General features: G+C 45.1%; 1 protein-coding gene across 11 annotated transcripts in view; it reads left to right on the plus strand.

Moving 5' to 3' along the window:
* HHAT (hedgehog acyltransferase) overlaps positions 1 to 21,060 on the plus strand; it is a 408,436-nt gene that overhangs the window by 241,709 nt on the left and 145,667 nt on the right. The window contains exon 10 of one of the 11 annotated variants that reach the window (XM_075529996.1): positions 12,639 to 13,358. The exons of the other annotated variants lie outside the window; for them this stretch is intronic. Coding sequence (XP_075386111.1) covers positions 12,639 to 12,891 — 253 coding nt within the window. The 3' untranslated portion in view covers positions 12,892 to 13,358. Of the gene's footprint in view, positions 1 to 12,638; positions 13,359 to 21,060 lie in introns of those variants that run through there. 11 annotated transcript variants of the gene reach the window in all.

The raw sequence follows: 21,060 nt of genomic DNA on the forward strand, positions 1-21,060 counted from the left end.
ACCGCAGGCCTGGATCAGCGTTCTGGAATAGCAAGGGCCAAGCGAGTCCTAGCGGTGCTTATCCCAGAATGCGATCACTTCTTCAGGACAGACAGTGTTTGTAATTGAATAACGGAACCTGGGTTCTTGTTCATTTTGTTAAACCCGAATCTGACATATTCATTAACTTCCATCCTTTTCTTTTGGTGGGGCGGGGGGGCTTGTAGTTAGTGTGATCTTCTGCACTAGATTGATGAGTTTAAAGACCACGCTTCCTTCTTCCTGTTTGAAAACCCACTGGCATCTTATGCAGCACTGTGTTCAAGACCACGATCTCAGAGACTGGAAGCGCCTCACACTTTGGCCCTACCTTTGCTTACTGACACCTGAATGGGAGCAGGAGTCAGCATGGTGACGGCCAGAGAGAGGTAATGGCCAGGAGAAGCTGTCCTCTCTCAGGGGTGGCGTCGCTGTCTGAGCAGTCCTGGCAGAGCAGCCTATTGGGAAAGTGACATTTTGGGTGATAATCAACTAGATGTCAGTGCAGGTGGGTGAAACAGCAGCATCCCTGGAGGCTGCTCTCCAGCTGTGGATGAAGATGATTTTTCCAGGGTTTAAAGATGTGCATCGTTACTTCTGAAATTGCCAGCTAGCCTACAGCTTTCTATCTGCTAAGCACTCTGCTGCTTCCTGGTTCACCTTGCTCTGAGGCAGGCAGGGAAGTGGCAGCTCTTTCTCGTGTGTGTTTGTGCGTGCGTGCGCGTGTGTGTGTTTGTGTGTGTGCGTGCATGCGTGTGTGCATGTGCGTGTGTGTTTGTCTGTGTGTGTCTGTGTGTGTGTGTGTGTGTGTGTGTGCGTGGGCGCACTGGGCTAAACTTTAGGGTATGTTTTCAAGGGGAAAAAATCCAGCTATTCCATCACTACTTTAAGTTTAAGTTGATAATTTTTTTTTTAAGTTTCCATAATGCTGCCAGCAAAGCTATGAAATGAAATGTGGTTTGGGGTTTTCTACAGTTTTGATATACCTGTCTTGCTGTCTGGCATGAAACTCTAGGGTTTGATACTTCAGTTTCACTCAACTTTGTCACCAACACTGTCTGTCAGTGTGCCACGGGAAGGTAACTTGAGTGTTGCCGAAAACGACACCACCCTAAGTACATGCAGGAAGGTCACCAATAGTATGCGAACAGGTTTCAAGGGATGGACCACGAAGAAGTGTCCGGTTATCCTGCAGTTAGAAATTTGTCCTTGAAAACCATGTGGATCCCAGCAAAGCGTTGTCGGCCTCGCCTGCTGCGGCTACCTCACCCAGAGGGACCCGGCCCCAGAGGTGTGGTATCTGGCGGAGTGGAGGCCTTGGGAGGTGACGGAGCCCGTCGGTGAGAGCAGTGCCCCGGTGGCCAGAGAGAACTCACACAGTGGGGACTGTGAGGAGGACGCTGGTCCAGGCCACGTCTTACTGGATGTTGCAGAAGGTTGCCACGAGTCACAGTCGACTCGACAGCAGCTCCCAGCAACAGACGTGGCCCAATTTCTTAGAAATCAACCTTGATTCCAAAAGCACACACAAAAAACCTAGCTTCAGTGAGCTTGCACTAGCACCTGACTTGGCACGGCCCCACGGTGCTCACTCGTTTTCAACATCAGCATGGGCCATGGAGTTGGGGCCCATCGGGAGAGAGGGAGGATGAGAAACCTGCGGCTGCCTCTTAGTCCTGTAGACCCCGTGGAGGAACTGTGAGTGTCAGGCTGTCGGGGAAACAGCTCCGGGCTAATGGTGCTTCGATCTGCTCTCGTCTTAGGAGTGCTGAGCCAGCATCTGTGGCCCAGAGGAGTGTCTGAGTTCTTCCTGCCTCTGCCGGCTCATGTGAAGACCTTTCCTTTCTGACTTCAGACTGTATCAGAACATGGGCATTCTGGAAAAAGCGTGCACTTGGGTTGTACTTAACTCTGGTAGCCTGAGAGCATGCGTGGTGATTATTCATGCAACATGGAGTAGAGATATATACTTCTCTACCCCCACCCCACCCCCTATTGGGTCTCACTGCATTTTATTTATTTAATTTTTATTGGTCAGATGTTCTTTTTGTTAAATAATTCTTCCCTTCTGGCCCCCGACCCCCTAATCCCTTCCCCAGATCCTCCTATGTCCCGAAGCATTCATGGACTTTCCTGAGAAAGTCCAGCTACATGGAGGTCTAGACTCACAAAAGAAACATCCTGGTGGGATTATGATTCAGTCCATTCCAACGCCCTAGCTGCTCCACAGGAGGAAAACATAGCAGTCTGCTGCTGTAAAGGTTACAGCCTTGGAGCCCCAATGTGGCAGGTCTACGCTGCCTTCTGGGCTCACTATGAATCAGAATTGACTCAAAAGTAATGCGTTTGGGTTTTGTGTTGTTCAGCTAGAGAGTCCTATCAGAGTTAACATACCTACAGACTGGTGCCCCCTTTCGGCCCATTGGTCAGAACTCTGTAGATTGGATTAACCTCTCTTGGTTTTCTGTGAACATAGTGCTCGTAGGATGGACTCATGGGAGTCATCCCTTTGGTAAGAGGTTGGCTTGGCATCTACTTTTACTTAAGCAGGCTTCCTGATCAGCCTCGTGTTTTTCATAGGATTGCCCTGCTGCGGTGGGTGCTGGGCAGGGCTGCAGCGGCCTCTCTGGGGCAGGCCCAGAGGAGAGACGAGCCTCTGTCCTGAGTAGTGGCAGATGGACCGCGGTGGTTACAGGACTTGAAGTTAGCCTTTCTGCCACCTGGCCTTGTGAACGTGCCTACGCCCTGCTCCAGTTTTCTCATTTGTCCAGAGAAAGATGGTCCCTAAATAAGAGGATGCTGTGAGGACTAGGCCAGGTGAGATACGTGGCAGGCTCATAGTGAAGTACAGTAGAATTATCATTAGCCTGTTGGGTAACCCACTGTGTGCCAGAGGGCCAGGAAACAAGGCACGCTCTTTTAGCTCATTGAAACCCTGTTTCCCCAAGTGGGGAAATATCATGTCCTCTCTTTAAAGATGTAAGAGAAGGATCCTAGATAAATATTTTTAACATCTGCTTGATGATTCTACAGACATTGGCTGGAAGCTCTGTGGTTAGAGAGAAAGAGTTGAGGGAGGGGAAGGGAGGGGAGGGGAGAGGAGAGGAGAGGAAATGCCAGTCAGCTTGGTGTGTAAATACCCCAAGATCAGGCCTGAATCGGTCTTTTATACTGGAAACTACTTTTGAGTTTTGTGTTTCCTTATGCACTATAAGCTTGGGAAATACCAAAAAGGTTTGATTAAAGTAACACACACACAAAATCTGTTTTTTTTTCACTCAGGAAGAATCCCTCTTAGGGCCCCAAACAAAACAAACCTAAACACACAAACTAAACAACATTCCAAACCATACCCAAATAATTGTAAGAAGACAATCATGCTTGTTTGCAAGGCATGAGCCCCATTCCGTAGTGGTAAGAGAGCGCGTGGTAGAGTGAGCACCTTGGGGAGCATTCATCCTTTATCCTGGAAACAGCAGGACGCTAACCAGCCTGTGGAAGAGCAGAGGATCAGTCAACGAGAGCAAGACTCTCAGTGGGATGGATTGACGCTGCAACAGACGCTCAAACATGCAACTGCGATGCTGGTGCAAGACTCAGCAGGGTTGCCTTGGGTCGTGCACAGAGTCATTCGAAGTTGGAGCTGACTCCACAGCACCTACCAACAACACCACACCCAGCTTGCCCACTCAGAGAGCTCTCCACAGAGGGCTGGGGTCCTAGGCATACCAGTGTGCTGAAGAGAACATGGTGGAATTCCTTTTAAAGGGTTTTCTTCTTTCGAATCAGTGAATATATGTTTAGAGCCTTAGTAATTACCTACTCTCTGCAGCCGCAGCTTTAGAAGGAGTCATCTGAGTGTTCTAGAACATTCGTATAAACAGCCTTTTTCGGCTCAGAGGCCCCTCACCCACCCACTGCCGAGTCTGACTCCTGCTGTTTTCTCATGAGTCATAGATGCTTCTGGTATTTTAAGGATGTGCTTCAAAGCATCTTCTTGGTGATCTTTCAACACTCTGATCAAAATTAATGTCTCTCACATAGCCAATGAGTATAATTGTTGCCAATAAATTGTACACCTGTAAAAAGTTGGATTGGCAAACACTGAGCGATCAATATATATTTACAACAACAACAACAACCACAGGCTAACGTATGTAAACCCTTGTTGTGAAGGGCTGTCACCTGACTGTAGGACATTTTTTTCTTTTTTTTTGTTTTAACAATTTATTGGGGCTCATACAATTCTTATCACAGTTCATACATATACATAAATCAATTGTATAAAGCACATCTGTACAGTCTTTGCCCTAATCATTTTTTCTCCTCTTTTCTTTTTTTTACATTTTATTAGGGACTCATACAACTCTTAGCACAATCCATACATATACATACATCAATTGTATAAAGCACATCCATACATTCCCTGCCCCAATCATTCTCAAGGCATTTACTCTCCACTTAAGCCCCTTGCATCAGGTCCTCTTTTTTTCCCCCTCCCTCCCCTTTCCCCCCCTCCCTCATGTGCCCTTGGTAATTTATACCTCGTTATTTTGTCATATCTTGCCCTATCCGGAGTCTCCCTTCCCCCCTTCTCTGCTGTCCCTCTCCCAGGGAAGAGGTCACATGTGGATCCTTGTAATCAGTTCCCCCTTTCCAACCCACTCACCCTCCACTCTCCCAGCATCGTCCCTCACACCCTTGGTCCTCAAGGTATCATCCACCCTGGATTCCCTGTACCTCCAGCCCTCATATGTACCAGTGTACAGCCTCTGTCCTATCCAGCCCTGCAAGCTAGAATTCGGATCATGGTAGTTGGGGGGAGGAAGCATCCAGGATCTGGGGGAAAGCTGTGTTCTTCATCGGTACTACCTCGCACCCTAATTAACCCATCTCCTCTCCTAAACCCCTCTATGAGGGGATCTCCATTGGCCGACACTTGAGCCTTGGGTCTCCACTCTGCACTTCCCCCTTCATGTAATATGGTATATATATACATATATACATACATACATATACACATACATACACACACTTATATCTTTTTTTTTTTTTTTTGCATGATGCCTTATACCTGGTGCCTTGGCACCTCGTGATCGCACTGGCCGGTGTGCTTCTTCCATGTGGGCTTTTTTGCTTCTGAGCTAGATGGCTGCTTGTTCACCTAAAAGCCTTTAAGACCCCAGACACTATCTCTTTTGATAGCCGGGCACCATCAGCTTTCTTCACCACATTTGCTTATGTACCCCTTTGTCTTCAGCGATCCTATCATGGAGGTGTGCAGTCAATGATATGATTTTTTGTTCTTTGATGCCTGGTAACTGATCTCTTTGGGACCACACAATCACACAGGCTGGTGTGTTCTTCCATGTGGACTTTGTTGCTTCTGAGCTAGATGGCCGCTTGTTTATCTTCAAGCCTTTAAGACCCCAGTCACTATCTCTTTTGATAGCCAGGCACCATCAGCTTTCTTCACCACATTTACTTGTTCACCCACTTTGGCTCCAGCCGTTGTGTCGGGAGAGTGAGCATCATAGAGTTCCAATTTAATAAAAGAAGGTATTCATGCATTGAGGGAGTGTTTGAGTAGAGGCCCAAGGTCCTTCCGCCACCTTAATACTTGACCTATAAATATAGACACATAGATCTATTTCCCCATCCTCCTATATATATTTGCATGTACATGTCTTTGTCTAGACCTCCATGAATGCCCTTTGACTCCTAGCTCTTTCCTCCATCTCCCTTGACTTTCCTCCTGCCCTACTACCATGCTCCGTCCCCACCTGGGCTACAGCTATACCTCTTCTCTAAGCAACCTTACCCTTGATATGACTGTAGGACATTTTACAGCATTCCCGGCCGCTAGATGCCAGCAGCAGTCCCCAGATGTTACAACCAAAGATGACTCTAACACCAAACCAAACCCATTGCCAATTCCACTTGGAGTGACCCTGTAGGACAGGATGGAATGTCTCCACTGGGCTTCCGAGGCTGGAAATCTTCCTGAAGCTGACTGCCACATTCTGTGGAACAGCTGGTGTGTTCAAATAGCCAACCTTCCAGCTGAGAGCCCAGCACTTAATTCATCATATCACCAGGAGCCTGGTAATGTCTCTAAGCCCCCAAACCGACTTCCACTGAGCCACTGAGACTCCTAGTGATCCTGCAGGACAGAGCAGAACTGCACCTTTGGGTCACTGAGATTGCAAAACTGGAACCTCATCTTTGTCCTGAGGAAAGGTTGGTGGGTTTGAACAGCTGACCATGTGCTTAGCAGCTCAAACCTTAACCCACTAGCTAGTGCCAAATATCCAGTTGTTGGGTACGTGGGTTGCCCTTGGTTAAGAACCATTGCTATTTTTTTAAAAGCCATATTTTTTAATTGTGCAGAGGGTAGGATGTGAAAAGGTAGAGACATGGTTTCAAGTTTAAAACGATGCCTGTCTATGGCTGTTGGTGTAGCCTCACCCAACTGCCCAGTCTGTAGCCTAGACAACATGGAAAGGAAGCGAACACTGAATTTCACATAAACCCACTGTCAGATTAATGAGACATTGCCGTTAGCAGAGCATGTAGCAACTGACTGAACAATGAAACCTGTCCCTTCTCCCCATTTCTGAAAGATCTCATCTGTTCCAATGGAAATGGCGAGCTGTTCACGCCTCTCATGTGCTTGTTGCTTCGGGCCCCAACACAATCACGGTATTCCTCTGACATCGTATGCATTTCTTATTCTGCCTCAGTTTGGAGATTCCAGCAAAAGTAAACAAGAAGATAGGAAGTGAGGAACATGGGCATGGGCTGAGGAGGATGCATTCCATCTGCAGGAAATGGCCTGCTCAGGCCCATGTTGGGTGTTAGCATGACACTGGAGATAGAAAGGACCACCAAACCCACCAGGAACTGCCATCTTACTGAGTCCTGTAGGCTAATTGATCAGATAAACAAGTACTGGGAGAAGACGAAATTGCCCCTGAGACACAAGGAACCATATCAGAGAAGACTAGGAACTTGAACTTGGATTGGATTCTGGCACACATCGTGTATTGTGAGGAAGAGGTTTGGACTTGGATTTTGTTTTGGTTTTGGCAATTCGGGGCTGTACTTTTAAAAAATGGATTTTCTCTTTGTAATTAGAAAGAATGATTTGAATATCTTTTGTGTGACTTGACAGTTTTCCTTTAAACATCCGTACTCCCTCTGTATTCTTTGTTTTTCTCCATGCAGACTTTAATGAGAATGGACTTAGTGTGGGCTGTAATTTGCTATTTTTTCTGGCGTATTCTGAAAATGAATTATTTCCCCCACTGAAATGTAATGCCTAGTGTAACATTAAACAAAGAAATGAAAGGCAAGATACTCCAAGTTGATAGGCACCAGATATTAAATCTTAATGTGTTTTCTTCATCTAAGGATTTATGTAGTTGGGGGGAAATGTGGCAATTGAAAATATATTCCATTATAAAGGGCCTGCCTGCTCAGAGGATAGGAAATTTATTATAAGCAGCAGAAGAACTCCAAGGTACACCACAATGTATTGCTACTGAGATTCCAGTTCTCATACGCACAACCAAACACGCTGTGAGCAGCGGGTGACTGCGGACATGTTATTTCCATAGTACATGTCATCCTTGATAGGGTACCTTCAACAAAAGGTTCAAAAGAGAATTTGATGGTTCAGTTAAATGTAAGACAAAGAGGTCAGCTCACGAGGTATGTTAGGCTGGGTTCACTGGAGAAGCAACCAGTGACGCTTGTAGGTATAGGTAGATAGAAAGAGACTGATATTCAGAAATGACTCCCACAGTTGTAGAAGTGGGTAAATCCAGTCCGGTTCAAGTCCTTGGGTCAGATGTAAGCAGGAAGCTTCTCCTGACTCCTAGCACTGCAGAGGCTGGTAACAGAGCATCACAGGCTGGTGGCTGCAGAGTGGAATGGATTGGCAGAGAATGGCCAATGGATCCAAGGTCTGCTGTCCATTAATGGCTCCTGGGATCCGCAGGCTATTTAATAGGAGGAGGTCAGTGAGCCAGATGCAGGCTCTAAGTCCAGTAGTAAAAGTGAGCTACCTTGCACACACCGTCCATTGATCCGAAGAGCATGCCACACCCTGAATGAAAATACTCTCAATCGTATCTAGGCTGTGGCCAGATTAAGGGGGTCCCTTCCCCCCTCTCCTCCTTGGCTGCTTTGCAGAAGATCCCATCATGGAGTTGACCACCAATGTTAGATCACATCATGGGAGAAGCTGGCAAGCCAAGTCCACCCAAAACCCAATGATCACAGAAAGTCATTGTCATTGTTTTGTTTTGTTTTTATTCCAAAGGGATAATACTGATAGATTTTCCTAGTGGACCCCCAGCAATCAAGAGGCTTCTTAGGAAGGAGTTTTAAGACATTTGAAAACTATGGTGGTGAGAAAAAGGCCAGAAAATTGTGCTAAGTATTTTTTCCCATCCTGACATGCATATGCTTATCCCTTCAGGGTGTAGGACAGGCTGTCGGTAAGGTCTTAATGAGTGTTCTCTAGTTACTTCTCTGGGTTCTAGCATCCATTGCAATGGTGGCACAGACAAAATCCACAGTTAAAGGGTTTATTAAGGACATTAAAAGTGGGGGGGGTGAATGAAAAAAAAAGTTGTAATAGCAGTGAGAAATGCTCAGGGTTGAGTTGTTTATCAGGCCATGTTACACCGTTCTGTCAACTCTGCTAATAAATGCCCAAAGGGCATACTACATTGCTATTATCCTCAGCCCGAAGGTGTGTGGTTTAAGCTCCATGGGTCGGCAAACCCAGCTCCTTGAATGAGGTGTCCAGAGGCAGTTGGACCTAGCTTCCCGCACACAAACACTCAGCTTTACTTACTCCATGGGTTGGGAAACCCATCACTTTCCCATGTGCCGGATCCTGGTTCTGCTGCTGCTCTTCCGATAGCAGAGCTGTTTTCTGGATCCCAGGGCTTCATTGTGCAGGGATCACGGGCCTAAAGGACTCATTCCACTCCTAGGTCTTGCTAGCAATGCGACACAGCAGGATGGCTTCCCAGAGAAGTAAAATAGGAAATCCTAGTCCTGATTGCTTACAGATGAATCCTATCAGTATCTGCCCTACCATCTTACCAGACGTAAGCAGGAAAGAGTCGGTTGGTGGGAATTGGAGACTTGGACTTGAAAAGTCCCTAACGTGGCAGCCTTCCTTTTGCCCCGTCACACTTTTTTGTTTCTAAAACACAAAGAACATTTAAAAAGAACACAATTTGAGTTTCTAAAAAAACAAAAAACTAAAAAACTCCCAAACTCACTGCCATGGAGTGGGTGCTGATGCATAGCCACCTCCCTGTGGGTTTCCAAGTAGAAAGCCCAGTCTTGTTCCTGTGGAGCTGCTGGTGATTTTGAACTACTGACCATGCGGATCATACTCTTTTTGATGTAGTACACTGAAGAATGCAGAGACCCCCCCCCCCCGGGAATGGTTAGAGAGTTGGAAACACTGTTAGAAATAGGTAGACCTAGATGTTGAGAAACAACGATTTCATATTATTTGTTTGATAAAGGTGAGTGGTTTTGTAGCAATACTTTTTTACTTACCCTATTTTAAAAAATTTTAAGAATACATTTTATTTCCACCCCATATGCCCCAAATATCACCATCTCAACATATAATTGATATAAATGTGGTGAAATGAAATTTATTTTTTCCCATAAATTTTATTGGCACATAATTCACATATCATATAATTCTGTAGTTCAGTCACATAAGCAAGAATTGTACAATCACACCACGGTTTTGGAATATTTTCTTCATTCTTATATAAATCAGTGTTACCGGAGTCCCCCATTTCCTCCCAGCTTCCCCAAGGAACCAGTAATCTAGTTACTGTCTTTACAGATTTGCCTATCCTGGATTTCATATCTAGAAAAACATTAAAAATCAACAACAATAGCAAAGTAAAACAGATAAAGACCTCAATCACAAAAAGAGAAGAAAATATTAAAAGCTAGAACAAATTTACAAGTATCATAAAGGAGATCAAATGACAGGGTGCTAAATTTCAGCCCATCTGCATCTGCAACAATCCACTTTCCAGAGCATTCTGCGTGATAGCAAGACTCTTCACAACCCTGGTCCATGGTCAGAGGAGATTCAGCAAGGGCTTAATTTATGTGTAATTCCCCTTTACTTTTAAACAATAAAACAAAACAAAAAAACTGAAACAGTTTTAAAACATCTCAAAAGGGAGATCAAATGATATTACATTTTGACCTAACTGCATCTGCCATGATCTACTTTACAATGCTCTCTGCCTGGTAGCAGACTTAGCCTCCTATTTTAAAAATCCGTTACCATCCTCAGGATGATATAAGATGATGTCACATATATGAAATTGGATCAACAGGATCAACAAACCATAAGTAGAGGATTAGAAGAAAAAAATGGGGTTGGTGAAACAAGAAAAGATTGCTGGAAGAATAAAAATATGATCAGATAATTAAATAAACTTTGGAGAGTGTAAGAATCAGAACTGGCATGGCCGAGGAATGATTCACATTGGTAGTAGGCAGTCTTGAGGCATTCTTACACAAGATGGAATTTTTTAAAAGGTGAAAATGATGAGAGAAAATAATGAATATGAAGGATAACCATAGAATTGTGGTGCTCTTGAAGATAAAACCAGAACAGTGAAAGTGAAGCAGTAAGAAGGCAAACTTCGCTGGTTTAAAAGGACCAGCTAGATTATCGGTAAAATACATAGAGAGCCATGTGGAGGCACATTCTGCCCTAATTTTTAAATTGCTGAACAGAAAGAGCAGCTGTAACAGGATCCAAGCATGAAAATAAGGTTATTTATAAAAAGTAAAGCGCTATCAGACATCTGCTTGGTAACGCTTCATGGCAGAAGACTGCAGAACAATGCCTAGCAAGGGAGGAAAAGACTGTGGCTCAGGAATTTTATTACCGGTGAAATTGCTTCCATGTGTTAAATCAATGAGGGTCTGCCCTAATAATGCCTTTGGGTACCTGAATGACCCATGCCCCTCTCAGTGAGTCACCTTCAATTCAAAGGACACACGGAGTAGGTAGACATTTGAGTCAGGTGACCTTGACATCTCCAACAAGCCAAATTAAGTAGGAATAGCCATCTCCAACCAGTGAGCAGTGCCGGAAGACCTGGCTGAGATGAGCTGGGCCAAGTAGATTCTTCCACAGGATTTTGGAATAGAGGCTGTGGTGGGTGGTAGGGGGGCAGGAGCTGCAGAATCACAGTGATGGGTGTTGTTAGTACCGTGGAAAGTGTTAACACACACAAGCTAACATTCTGGGGGGAACCGTGAGGAAGCAGAAGATGCCCGCCCGTGGGAGGGAGAAGGAAGGGGGCCGAGAGAAGCAGAGGAGCCACGAGGGGAGACAGAGAGTCTCTTTTCCTTTCTGGTCCCATGAAGTCCTGTCATCCTTTGAATTTTGTTCTGTGTCTTTACAATAAATCCTCCCGGACATGAGTTCACGCCCATTCCTTCCAGTCCGGAAGAATTCTGGTACAAGAACATTCTCAGGTAAACCAAGGTCTCAGGAAGCATACCTCCAAGCAGGCTTTCATTGAAAACGTTGCTTGAAGTGAAATAGCAATTATAAACCAGGAAATGAAGACATATGAAAGGATTGAACTGCGCTGTGAGATCCTTATCAGGCTTCATACCACTTTATCAGCAATGTTCTGAGATGTGTCACCTGTAAGCTACAGACGACCCAGCCACTCGAATGCCATAGACAAGGATCTGCTGGTGCTTTCTACAGTGGCGAGGGCCGTTATACTCTGGGCTGAAAGCTCATCAGTTTGAAGCCACCAGCTGCTCCCTGGGAGACAGACGGGGCTTTCTATCCCATTCGAGCTCTGGAACTCCCAGGGGGCATTTCCACCTGGTCCTATGGGGTTACCATGAGTCAGCATCAACTTGATGGCAGTGAGTGTTTGGTTTACTTTCTTCACAGTGGCCTCTAGAATGAGTCTTGAAAACAAGGAATATTGTTCAGGATCATTATTACTAACTCAGGCAATCTTGAAGTCCATTAAAAAATGTTTTGGTATGACTATCTTTCACAGGTAGGATTTATTACCCTAATTAGAGTTGTAATTAAATATACCTACAGTAATCTAGCTAGCATTCATGTATTGAACCTCAAGGTGAAAACTGGAAAAATACAAAACTAAAGTTGATAGGATTGTCTTTGGTGGTGGAACAATAGGTAATTTTTCTTTACACACACACACACACACACACACACACACACACGGAGAGAGAGAAGGTTATGTATTGGTTTTTTAATGCTTTGATATTTTATAGTTGAAAACATTCTGGACAATATTAAGTGGCATTTCTAAATAAAACTTGCTTCCATTGGCTGCATTAGTTGGCCCTTGACTCATGCGACCCAATGCGTTACAGAGTAGAACCGCCCCATAGGGCTTTCTTGGCTGTAATCTTTCAGGAAGCAGTTTTCCAAGCCTTTCTTCCGTGGAGTTGCTGCGTTTGTTGGGACAACCAAGCTTTGGATTAGCTGTCAGCTGCAAGCTGTGTGTACCTACTGTGCTTGGGTTCCTTACAGGTCTTGTTGTTATTAGGTGCCATCGAGTTGGAGCCGACTCATGTGGACCCTGTGTTCTACAGAAGGAAACACTGCCAGGTCCTGCACCAGCCTCACAATTATGTATGTTCGAGCCCATTGTTGGAGACCTGGGTCAGTCCATCTCTTTGAAGGCCTCCTCTGTTTGGCTGTCCTACTTTACCAAGCAGGAGGTCTTTCCCCAGGAACTCGGCACTCCTGATACTATGTCCCAAGTAGGTGAGACCAAGTTTCACCCTCCTTTCTTCTAATGAGTGTTCTGGTGGTACTTCTTCCAAGACAGATTTGTTTGTTCTTTCGGCAGTCCATGATGCTTTTGAAATTCATCAGCGCCCTAATTAAAATGCATCGATTCTTCTTCGGTTTTCTTTATTCGATGTGCGACTTGCACTCGCGTACGAGGTGACTGAAATCCCTTGGATCAGCAGGACCACAGTCTTCAAAGTGACATCCTTGATCTTCAACACTTTAAGGAGGTCGTCGTGTGCAGCAGATTGACCCCATGTATTGTCTCGTTTGACTGCTGCTTCTGGGAACATTGCATGTGGATCCAAGCAAGCTGAAATCCTTGACAGCTTCGATGTTTTCTGTTTATCGTGTTATCTATTGGTTCCATTGTGAGGATACATTGAATTGTCATCCACACTGAAGACTACAATCCTTGACCTTCACCAGCGAGTACTTCAAGCCCTCCTCACTTTCAACAAGCAAGCTTGTTGTCATCTGCATACCACAGGTTGTTAATAAACCTTGCTCTGATCCTGAAGCCATATTCATCTTCATGTAGTCTGACTTCTCTGAGTAGTAGCGTAAAATATTGAATACGTACTGTGAACAACCTTGACACACACTGTTGCTGATCAACAGCGTCCCCTTGCTCTGTATTCTCTTGATCTATGTACAGGTTCCACATGAGCACGATGGAATGTTCTAGAATTTTTCTCAGTGCTATCCAAATTTGTTTTGAAACTTTCTCATAGGAATCCCCAAAGAGAGTGTGGGGTATTCCTACTTTTTAAAGGAGAAAACTCAAGTTTTTTGAAGTTAAGTCTTTAAATGACTCTAAAGTGGTAAGTGAATGAAATAGGGACTTGAACTCAGGTCCCCTTAACTTCAAAAGGTCCTCTCCCAACCCTACTACATAAGCCTGGGGTTGAGATGGACCTTTTATATCTCATTACTGAGCTTGATCACTATGAAGAATAGGCTCCCTGTCCCTGTGTGTTTCAGGTCCGCCCGGTAAGCTTAGCTTGCCTTGGGGCGTGTCTTTCAGGCTGGCAGCGGAGTCTGTCATGGTTCACTCCAGTGCCTGTCCATTGTCCAGTGCCTGTCCATTTTCTAGGGATGCTGTAATAGCAATAACGGAATTCCCACAAAGAGTGTGGCTCTAAAGAACAGGAATTTATTTTCTCACAGTTCTATATGTGGAAAGTCCAAATCTATGAGATCCAAATTAATCTGCACCTCTCTCCTAGGTTCTGACAACTGCTTATAGATGTGTTTGTCTGTCATCACATGGCATCTGTCTTCTTCTTGTATAGCTGTTTCCTTGTCTGCCAATTTCATAAGACTATTCACTCACTCACTCACTCACTGCCTCACACACTCACTCACTCACTCACTCAACTCACTCACTCAACTCACTCACTCACTCACACTCTCACACACTCACTCTCTCACTGCCTCACACACTCACTCACTCAACTCACTCACTCACTCACACTCACACACTCACTCACTCTCTCACTCACTCACTCAACTAACTCACTCACTCACACTCTCACACACTCACTCGACTCACTCACACTCTCACACACTCACTCTCTCACTCACTCACTCAACTCACTCACTCACACACTCACTCTCTCACTCACTCACTCACTCAACTAATTCACTCACTTACTCACACTCTCACACACTCACTCACTCACTCAACTCACTCACTCACTCACACTCTCACACACTCACTCACTCTCTCACTCACTCACCCTCTCGCTCACTCACTCATTCACTCACTCTCACACTCTCACACACAGATTCACTCACTCACACATTCATTCACTCACTCACTCACTCACTCACTCACTCACTCACACATTCACTCACTCCCTCACACATTCACTCACTCACTCACTCACTCAACTCACTCACTCACTGCCATTGAATTGATTCCAACTCTGAGTGACTCTATGGGACAGCATAGACTTTCCCTGATGGGTTTCTGAGACTCTTGACTTTTAAAAAAATTTTCTTTTATTGGGGGCTCTTACATCTCTTATCACAATCTGTCAAGTACATTTGCACATATACCGCCATCATCATTTTCAAAGCATTCTCTTCCCACTTGAGCCCCTGATATCAGCTCCCCATTTCTTCCACCTCCCCCCCACCAGCCCTCCCTCACGAACCCTTGATAAGTTATAGATTATTATTTTAATATCTCACATCATCCTCCGTCACCACTCACCCACTTTTCCATTGTTTGTCCCCCTGGGAGGGGGGTATAGGATGATCCTGTGATGGATTTCCCCTCTCTCCCTTCGCCCTCCTCTAATCCTCCAGGTATCTCTACTCTCCTTGTTGGCCCTGAGGGGTTTATCTATCCTGGATTCCCTGTGTTGTGGGCTCTTATCTGTAGCAGTGTGCATACTCTGATCTAATCTGATTTGTAAGGTAGAATTGAGGTCATGATAGTGGGGGGAAGGAAGCACCAAAGAACTAGAGGAAAGTTGTGTGTTTCATTGGTGCTGTACTGCACCCTGGCTGGCTCATCTCTTCCCTGTTTGGCTTTTTAAAAGTGTCAAAAGCCTCATCTTTCTCCTGAAGAGCAGCTGGTAGTTTTGAAATGCTGACCTTGTGGTGAGCAGCCCACCCTGTAACCCCCCATGACAGCAGGGCTCCTCCTCCCAAGACTCCACTCAGAAGCAATTAGGATTAGGACACACCAGCCTCTGCTCTGATTTCATTAAGGTAACAGAAACCTACAGAACAACCCTATTTCCCTAAAGAAGGCCCCCTTCACTAGGGTGAGGGATAGTGCATCAACATGTCCTTTTCTGGGCCGGGGACAGAAATCAAACCTTACCACCCATTGCACCCACGTGGCTGAACGGTTGGTGGGTTCAATTTGTTCCCCTCCCACAATGCTTTTCCTTTGTCCTCTCCCTTGAGACCCTCTTGGCTGTTTCTTCTTTTCTGTTTCCATCGCTAATTTTTGCCTGGTAAAAGATGGTGACATACAATCTATCTCCAGGTGGGCAGGAGAGGAAGTTGTCGCCATTGATAGAAATGATACCTTTGATTCCTGTACATCTTGAGCGTTCGACAGCTCCATCTGTCACCCGTTCACCACCTCTAAGCAGGCACAGAATAGGTCGGACCGGGAGGTTGGCCTCCGGCTGCTCAGATTTCTCGCTGCCACCTAATCGCCGGGCTTATCAAGAAAAGTGTCATCCCTCTAGTGTTACTGTATTTGAAAACACATTTCGATTCATCCCGAATCTAGGGAGAGTGTTATTTTCTTTCTCGGTTTGGCTCTTCCAGTGTTCGTTTCAGAAAGTTCATAAAATATTCAAACTGGTTTTGCCACTTCAGCGCTGTGTTTAAGACAATCAATATTGTCCTAAGTTATGTTTCATAGACATAGCGCATCGCTAATGCATATGCATCTGTGCCTACCTTTGATTGCTTTGCTTGACGGGTGCCAAAGGTTCAGAGGTAGTTGTCAGAAACAGGTCATCGGCAGAGGTGGGCGGGCGCGGCACTGTTGCTCCCAGGCTGGTGTCATGATGGGAACTTTCCTTTGCTGCACGGCAGTGACCGAGTGGTGCCAACGACTTGATGTCTTGCTACATCTTCTCTCCTGGCTGCCAGTCCTGCTGAGCAGGAGAGCAGGTGTCTTTGCCAACTCCAGGGGCAGAAACTTGGAGCGTGTCTTTTGACAAAGCAGGTGTGGTTTGAAGTAAAAGAAATCCAGCAAATTTTTTAAAGCTGGAATGCTGGGCATGGGGGCTGGGGGAGTACAAATCTTTACGCCGGGATCAATTATTTGAACAAATGAGTGACTGGTTCTGGAGTCTTTATCTGCAAAATTAAATAGGGTTGTTCAAATAATTTATCCAGACTCTTCTAAAACTTAAACTTCTATTTTAAGAACCATTTCTCCCCCACTCCCGCCATTCCTGTGTCAATCCCTGGTTCTGGCTCTCATCATTCCTCTATAGGAACCGTCAATAGCCTTCCCACTAAGCTCTGTATCACCTTCTATGTTCTTTTCCCGTTAGAAACCCATCTTTTCTACTGCCTGATTGCCATCTCAGAACACTGGCAGAATGTTCCAGCCTCAGAAATTTTGATAGTTTCCTTTGCCCACACGACACAATTCAGACTCTCTGCCTTGAATTGAAGAGTCTTCACATCTAAGCCCAACCCATCATTCCAGACTTGTTTTCCCACACTCTGTTTCTCCCTTTTCCGCCTAACCTTCGTCTGCTGATTCTACTATGTCCAAATCTCTATGACTATGATCATCTCTTCTCTGAACAGCTGAGAGAGTTTCCTAAAGAGTCAACCTCTAGTCATTCTCCCCAGCCTGTCCTCAAACTAGTCTTCACATTGTAATGAGAATGACATTTTGTGAAACCCTAAAACTCCTCCCCCTTTTCTTCCTCCCATTTCAGGTTCATTCTAAGTGCTCCCTCGTGGATTATACTATGCTGGTCCTTGCCAACTTCAATTCCTCTGTCGTTCAGCTCATCAGTTCATCCAATAGTCTCTAAGGTCAGTCCACTGTGTGCCAGAAACACACTGGGCCTCGGAGACGTAAGAACGGAGGAGGCATGGTCCATGAACGGCAGTGCTCCCTAGCTCATCAGAGCATGATGTCGTGCTATTTCAGTGCTGGTAAAATACTGAACAGGGCATCAACTCTGAGGGAATTTTTCAGAGACAGTAAGGTATCTGGATGTGAAGATTTGCATTTGAGTCCATCTGGCCTGGCAAACGGGGAAAGAGCATGTTGCTGGAGAGGAAGCAGCAAGATTATGAGGGGGGGAAATGAGTGTGCATTTTCTTTTGAAGATAGACATTTTTATTATATTTTAACTTCTAACACAATTATATTATTTCTATTTTAAAAATAATTTTATTGGGGGCTCTTCCAACATTCCATTTCTCAGTTGTATCAGGCATATTTGTGCATATGTTGCCATCACCATTTCTAAAACATTTTCTACTTGAGCCCTTGGTATAAGTTCCTCTTTTTCACCTCCTTCCACCACCCTCATGAATCCTTGATCAATTATATATTATTATTATTTTGTACCTTATACTGTCGATTGTCTCCCTTCACCTACATTTTTGTTATTCATCCCCTTGGGGAGGAGGGCTATATATCCAACCTTGTGATGGGTTTCCCCTTTCTCCCATTCCCCCACCCTGACCATCACCCTACCCTCATGATTTCACTACTCTCACTACTGTTCCTGAGGGTTTATCTTTCCTGAATTCCATGTATCAAGAGCTCTGATCCGTACCAATGTGTGTTGTCTAGTTTCGCCAGATTTGTAAGGTAGAACTGGGTCATGGTAGTGGGGAGAGGAAGTGTTCTGGGACTAGAGGAATGTTGTATGTTTCACCGGTGTTATACTGCACCTTAGTTGAATCATCCCTTCCTTATAACCTTTCTGGGGGTGGAGGAGGAGATATCCAATTATCTACAGATGGGCTTTGGGTCTCCACTCCAAATCCTTCCCGTTTGCATTGATATAGTTGTTTGTTTTGGAATTTTTGTTATCTGGTAGCTGATCCCGTCTACATCTCATGATTCCCACAGGCTGATGTGCTTCTTCCATGTGGGCTATGTTGCTTCCCACCTAGATGGCTGCTTGTTCATATTCAAGCCTTTAAAACCCCAGATACCTTATCTTTTGATAGCCGGGCATGATGCACTCTCTTTACCACATTTGCTTATGTACCTATTTTGTCTTCGGTGATCATGTCGGGAAGGTGAGTATCAAAGAGTGCCAAGTTATTAGAACAAAATGTTTTGTGTTTAGGGAGGCCTTGAGTACAGGCCCAAAGTCCCTTTCATTATAAATTAATATATTACATATATACATGCCTATAGCTATATCTCTATAAATAGCTTTTGCTTCTGATTTCTTTCCTCTATTTCTTTTCACCTTCCTCCTGTCCCACTGTCATGCTCATCCTCCATTGGGCTCTCAGTAATTCCTCTCAGATATATTGCACTTTATTAAGCCTTATCAGGCATTATATTCCCTCCTCGCCATCAATTTTAGATCTCGTGTTGTTCCCTTGTCTGATTTGTTGGCTCCTCTCTCTCCCTCCCCTACCCCTCCTCTCCTATGTCACCCTGGAAGCTCCAATACTGTTGTTTGCTCCTCGGGATTGTTCATCCTGCCTATCTTACAAAGATAGACATGGGTAAAAGAAAAACAAAAAACAAGAAAAAAACAGTAGAGAGAGTGCATTTTTAAGGACTAAGGTCTAGTTTTGCTGTAGCAGAGGTCTAGGCCCATGTGAGGGCCTGGGGTGAGAGGGAGGCCAGAGGGGAGAGTCTTGAGTGACAATCCAGGGAACTTGGACCTACCCTGACTCAGCCAGTGAGGAGCCTCTGCATCAAGCCCAGGCTTGACATGGTCAGCTTGGTGTTTATAAGACATTGCGCTGGTATTGGTGTGGAGAATGTGGGGCATCGCTGGGGATAAGGATGGAGACCCGGGGAGGAGTACAGACTGTGGCGACAAATGAGAAGGGGCGGAATTGTTGCCATGAAAACAGAAATGGGAACGATGGGCTCATTGTTGAAAATTGAAGGGTCAGGACTCAAAATATTTCCTTTAAAATTGCTGTAAGTATTTATGTAGCATAACGTTTTCCATTTCTGAATTCTGCACATGTATAATTGAGTAACAGGAATTTTGGACATCATGTTATACAGCAATAACTATTATCTAAGTCCACAATTTTTCATCTCCCCTAATAGCAGCTCAATTTCCCCTAAGCAGCTAGTTTCCCTTTTCCCCACCCTCCCGGTTACCCTGGTTACCACGAATAACCTTAGGTCTGTATGCACTTGTCTGTTCTGGGTATTTCCTATAAGTGGACTCAGACGATATTGAGGATTGATATTCTTGGTGGATCTGAATGAGGGGAAAGTGGTGTCAGGGTAGGCTTGGTAGGTATTTAGTTAAGGCGAACTGATTGATGATGCTAGTTTGAATTTAGCAATCCCCAAGGCATCTCTGGACACTTTCAAATGGCCCCAGAGGGCTTTGCTGGCCATAAGGGGCAGGGAAGGCTGGAATATGATGCAGAAAACGAAATTTCATAGATTACAAGTAAAAAGAATTAGTTTGATTTGTCATTTCAATAGGGGCTAAGCAGATATGTGAAGCAGTTCCCCGTGAAAAGAAACTTAGCAGAATTGTTGATAGTATTAACAGCACATTACAGGGCCGTGTGTAATCGCATTATGGAAATAGATCCCCAGCCCCTAAGGAGCACGCAGGCTAGTGGTGATGAGGGTACATTGTTCTTATCTGCTCATTAAGGAGCATCCTGAAGGACCTCTATTTGGCAATGCACCAATAATTCAGTTACTGTGTTTGCTAACACTTATTGGACCCCCATTGTGTGCATAATGCTGAACCAGGTGTTGTAAGAAATACGATTGAGTACGGAAAACCTCTTTTCTGCTAAAGTCTCTGGTAATTAACTCCCCATGTGAACCTAAATAGCTTTAATTTGTAATTTTGGCCATGTACCCCAGCGACTCCAGCATCTCCCTCAAGGCCCCATCTCCCCCTGCCTCTATTGAATTGGAGATATTTGGGTGGACGCACCACGCCACACAGGTGGTAGCTTTCCGGTGTGTGTGGCGAGCAGATTGGCTCTGAAGTGGAGGTTGGCATTGAAAAGCCAAGTATGGAAATATTCCTTGTAGGGTTGATATAAACAACAGTGTGGCAAGGTGGTGTTTACACAAAACAGGCTCCAAGAATGTTTGGGGTGGGGGGGGAGAGACGCTGCTGAGACAGCTGCATGACTTGCTCACTTGTTTCACATCCTGCTCTGCTGGCTGTGGTCCGTGCGAAGGGACCTCCTTGGGGATTGCCAATGTTTTACTGAGCATCTCCAGTGAATTCTCAGTGCTCACTTTGGGGCACCACGGCAAAGGCCACATGGGGAGAGCTCCCATAAACACCCAGTTCCCACAGCCAACCTAATTACTGTGAACTCAAAAGTCTGATCTTGGCCATTGGTGGAAGTGTGGCAGGAGCACCTGCAGCAGGCAGGTGGAGGCATGACACATCAGGCAGCTTTGTTTGTGTGGGTGCAAGGACTACAGAAACATTAACTGTCTGGTAAAGCCGCATCCCGAGACCACAAGGTCT

This window comes from Tenrec ecaudatus, chromosome 1 (assembly GCF_050624435.1).
Source record: "Tenrec ecaudatus isolate mTenEca1 chromosome 1, mTenEca1.hap1, whole genome shotgun sequence".
In the NCBI taxonomy this organism is placed as follows: domain Eukaryota; kingdom Metazoa; phylum Chordata; class Mammalia; order Afrosoricida; family Tenrecidae; genus Tenrec; species Tenrec ecaudatus.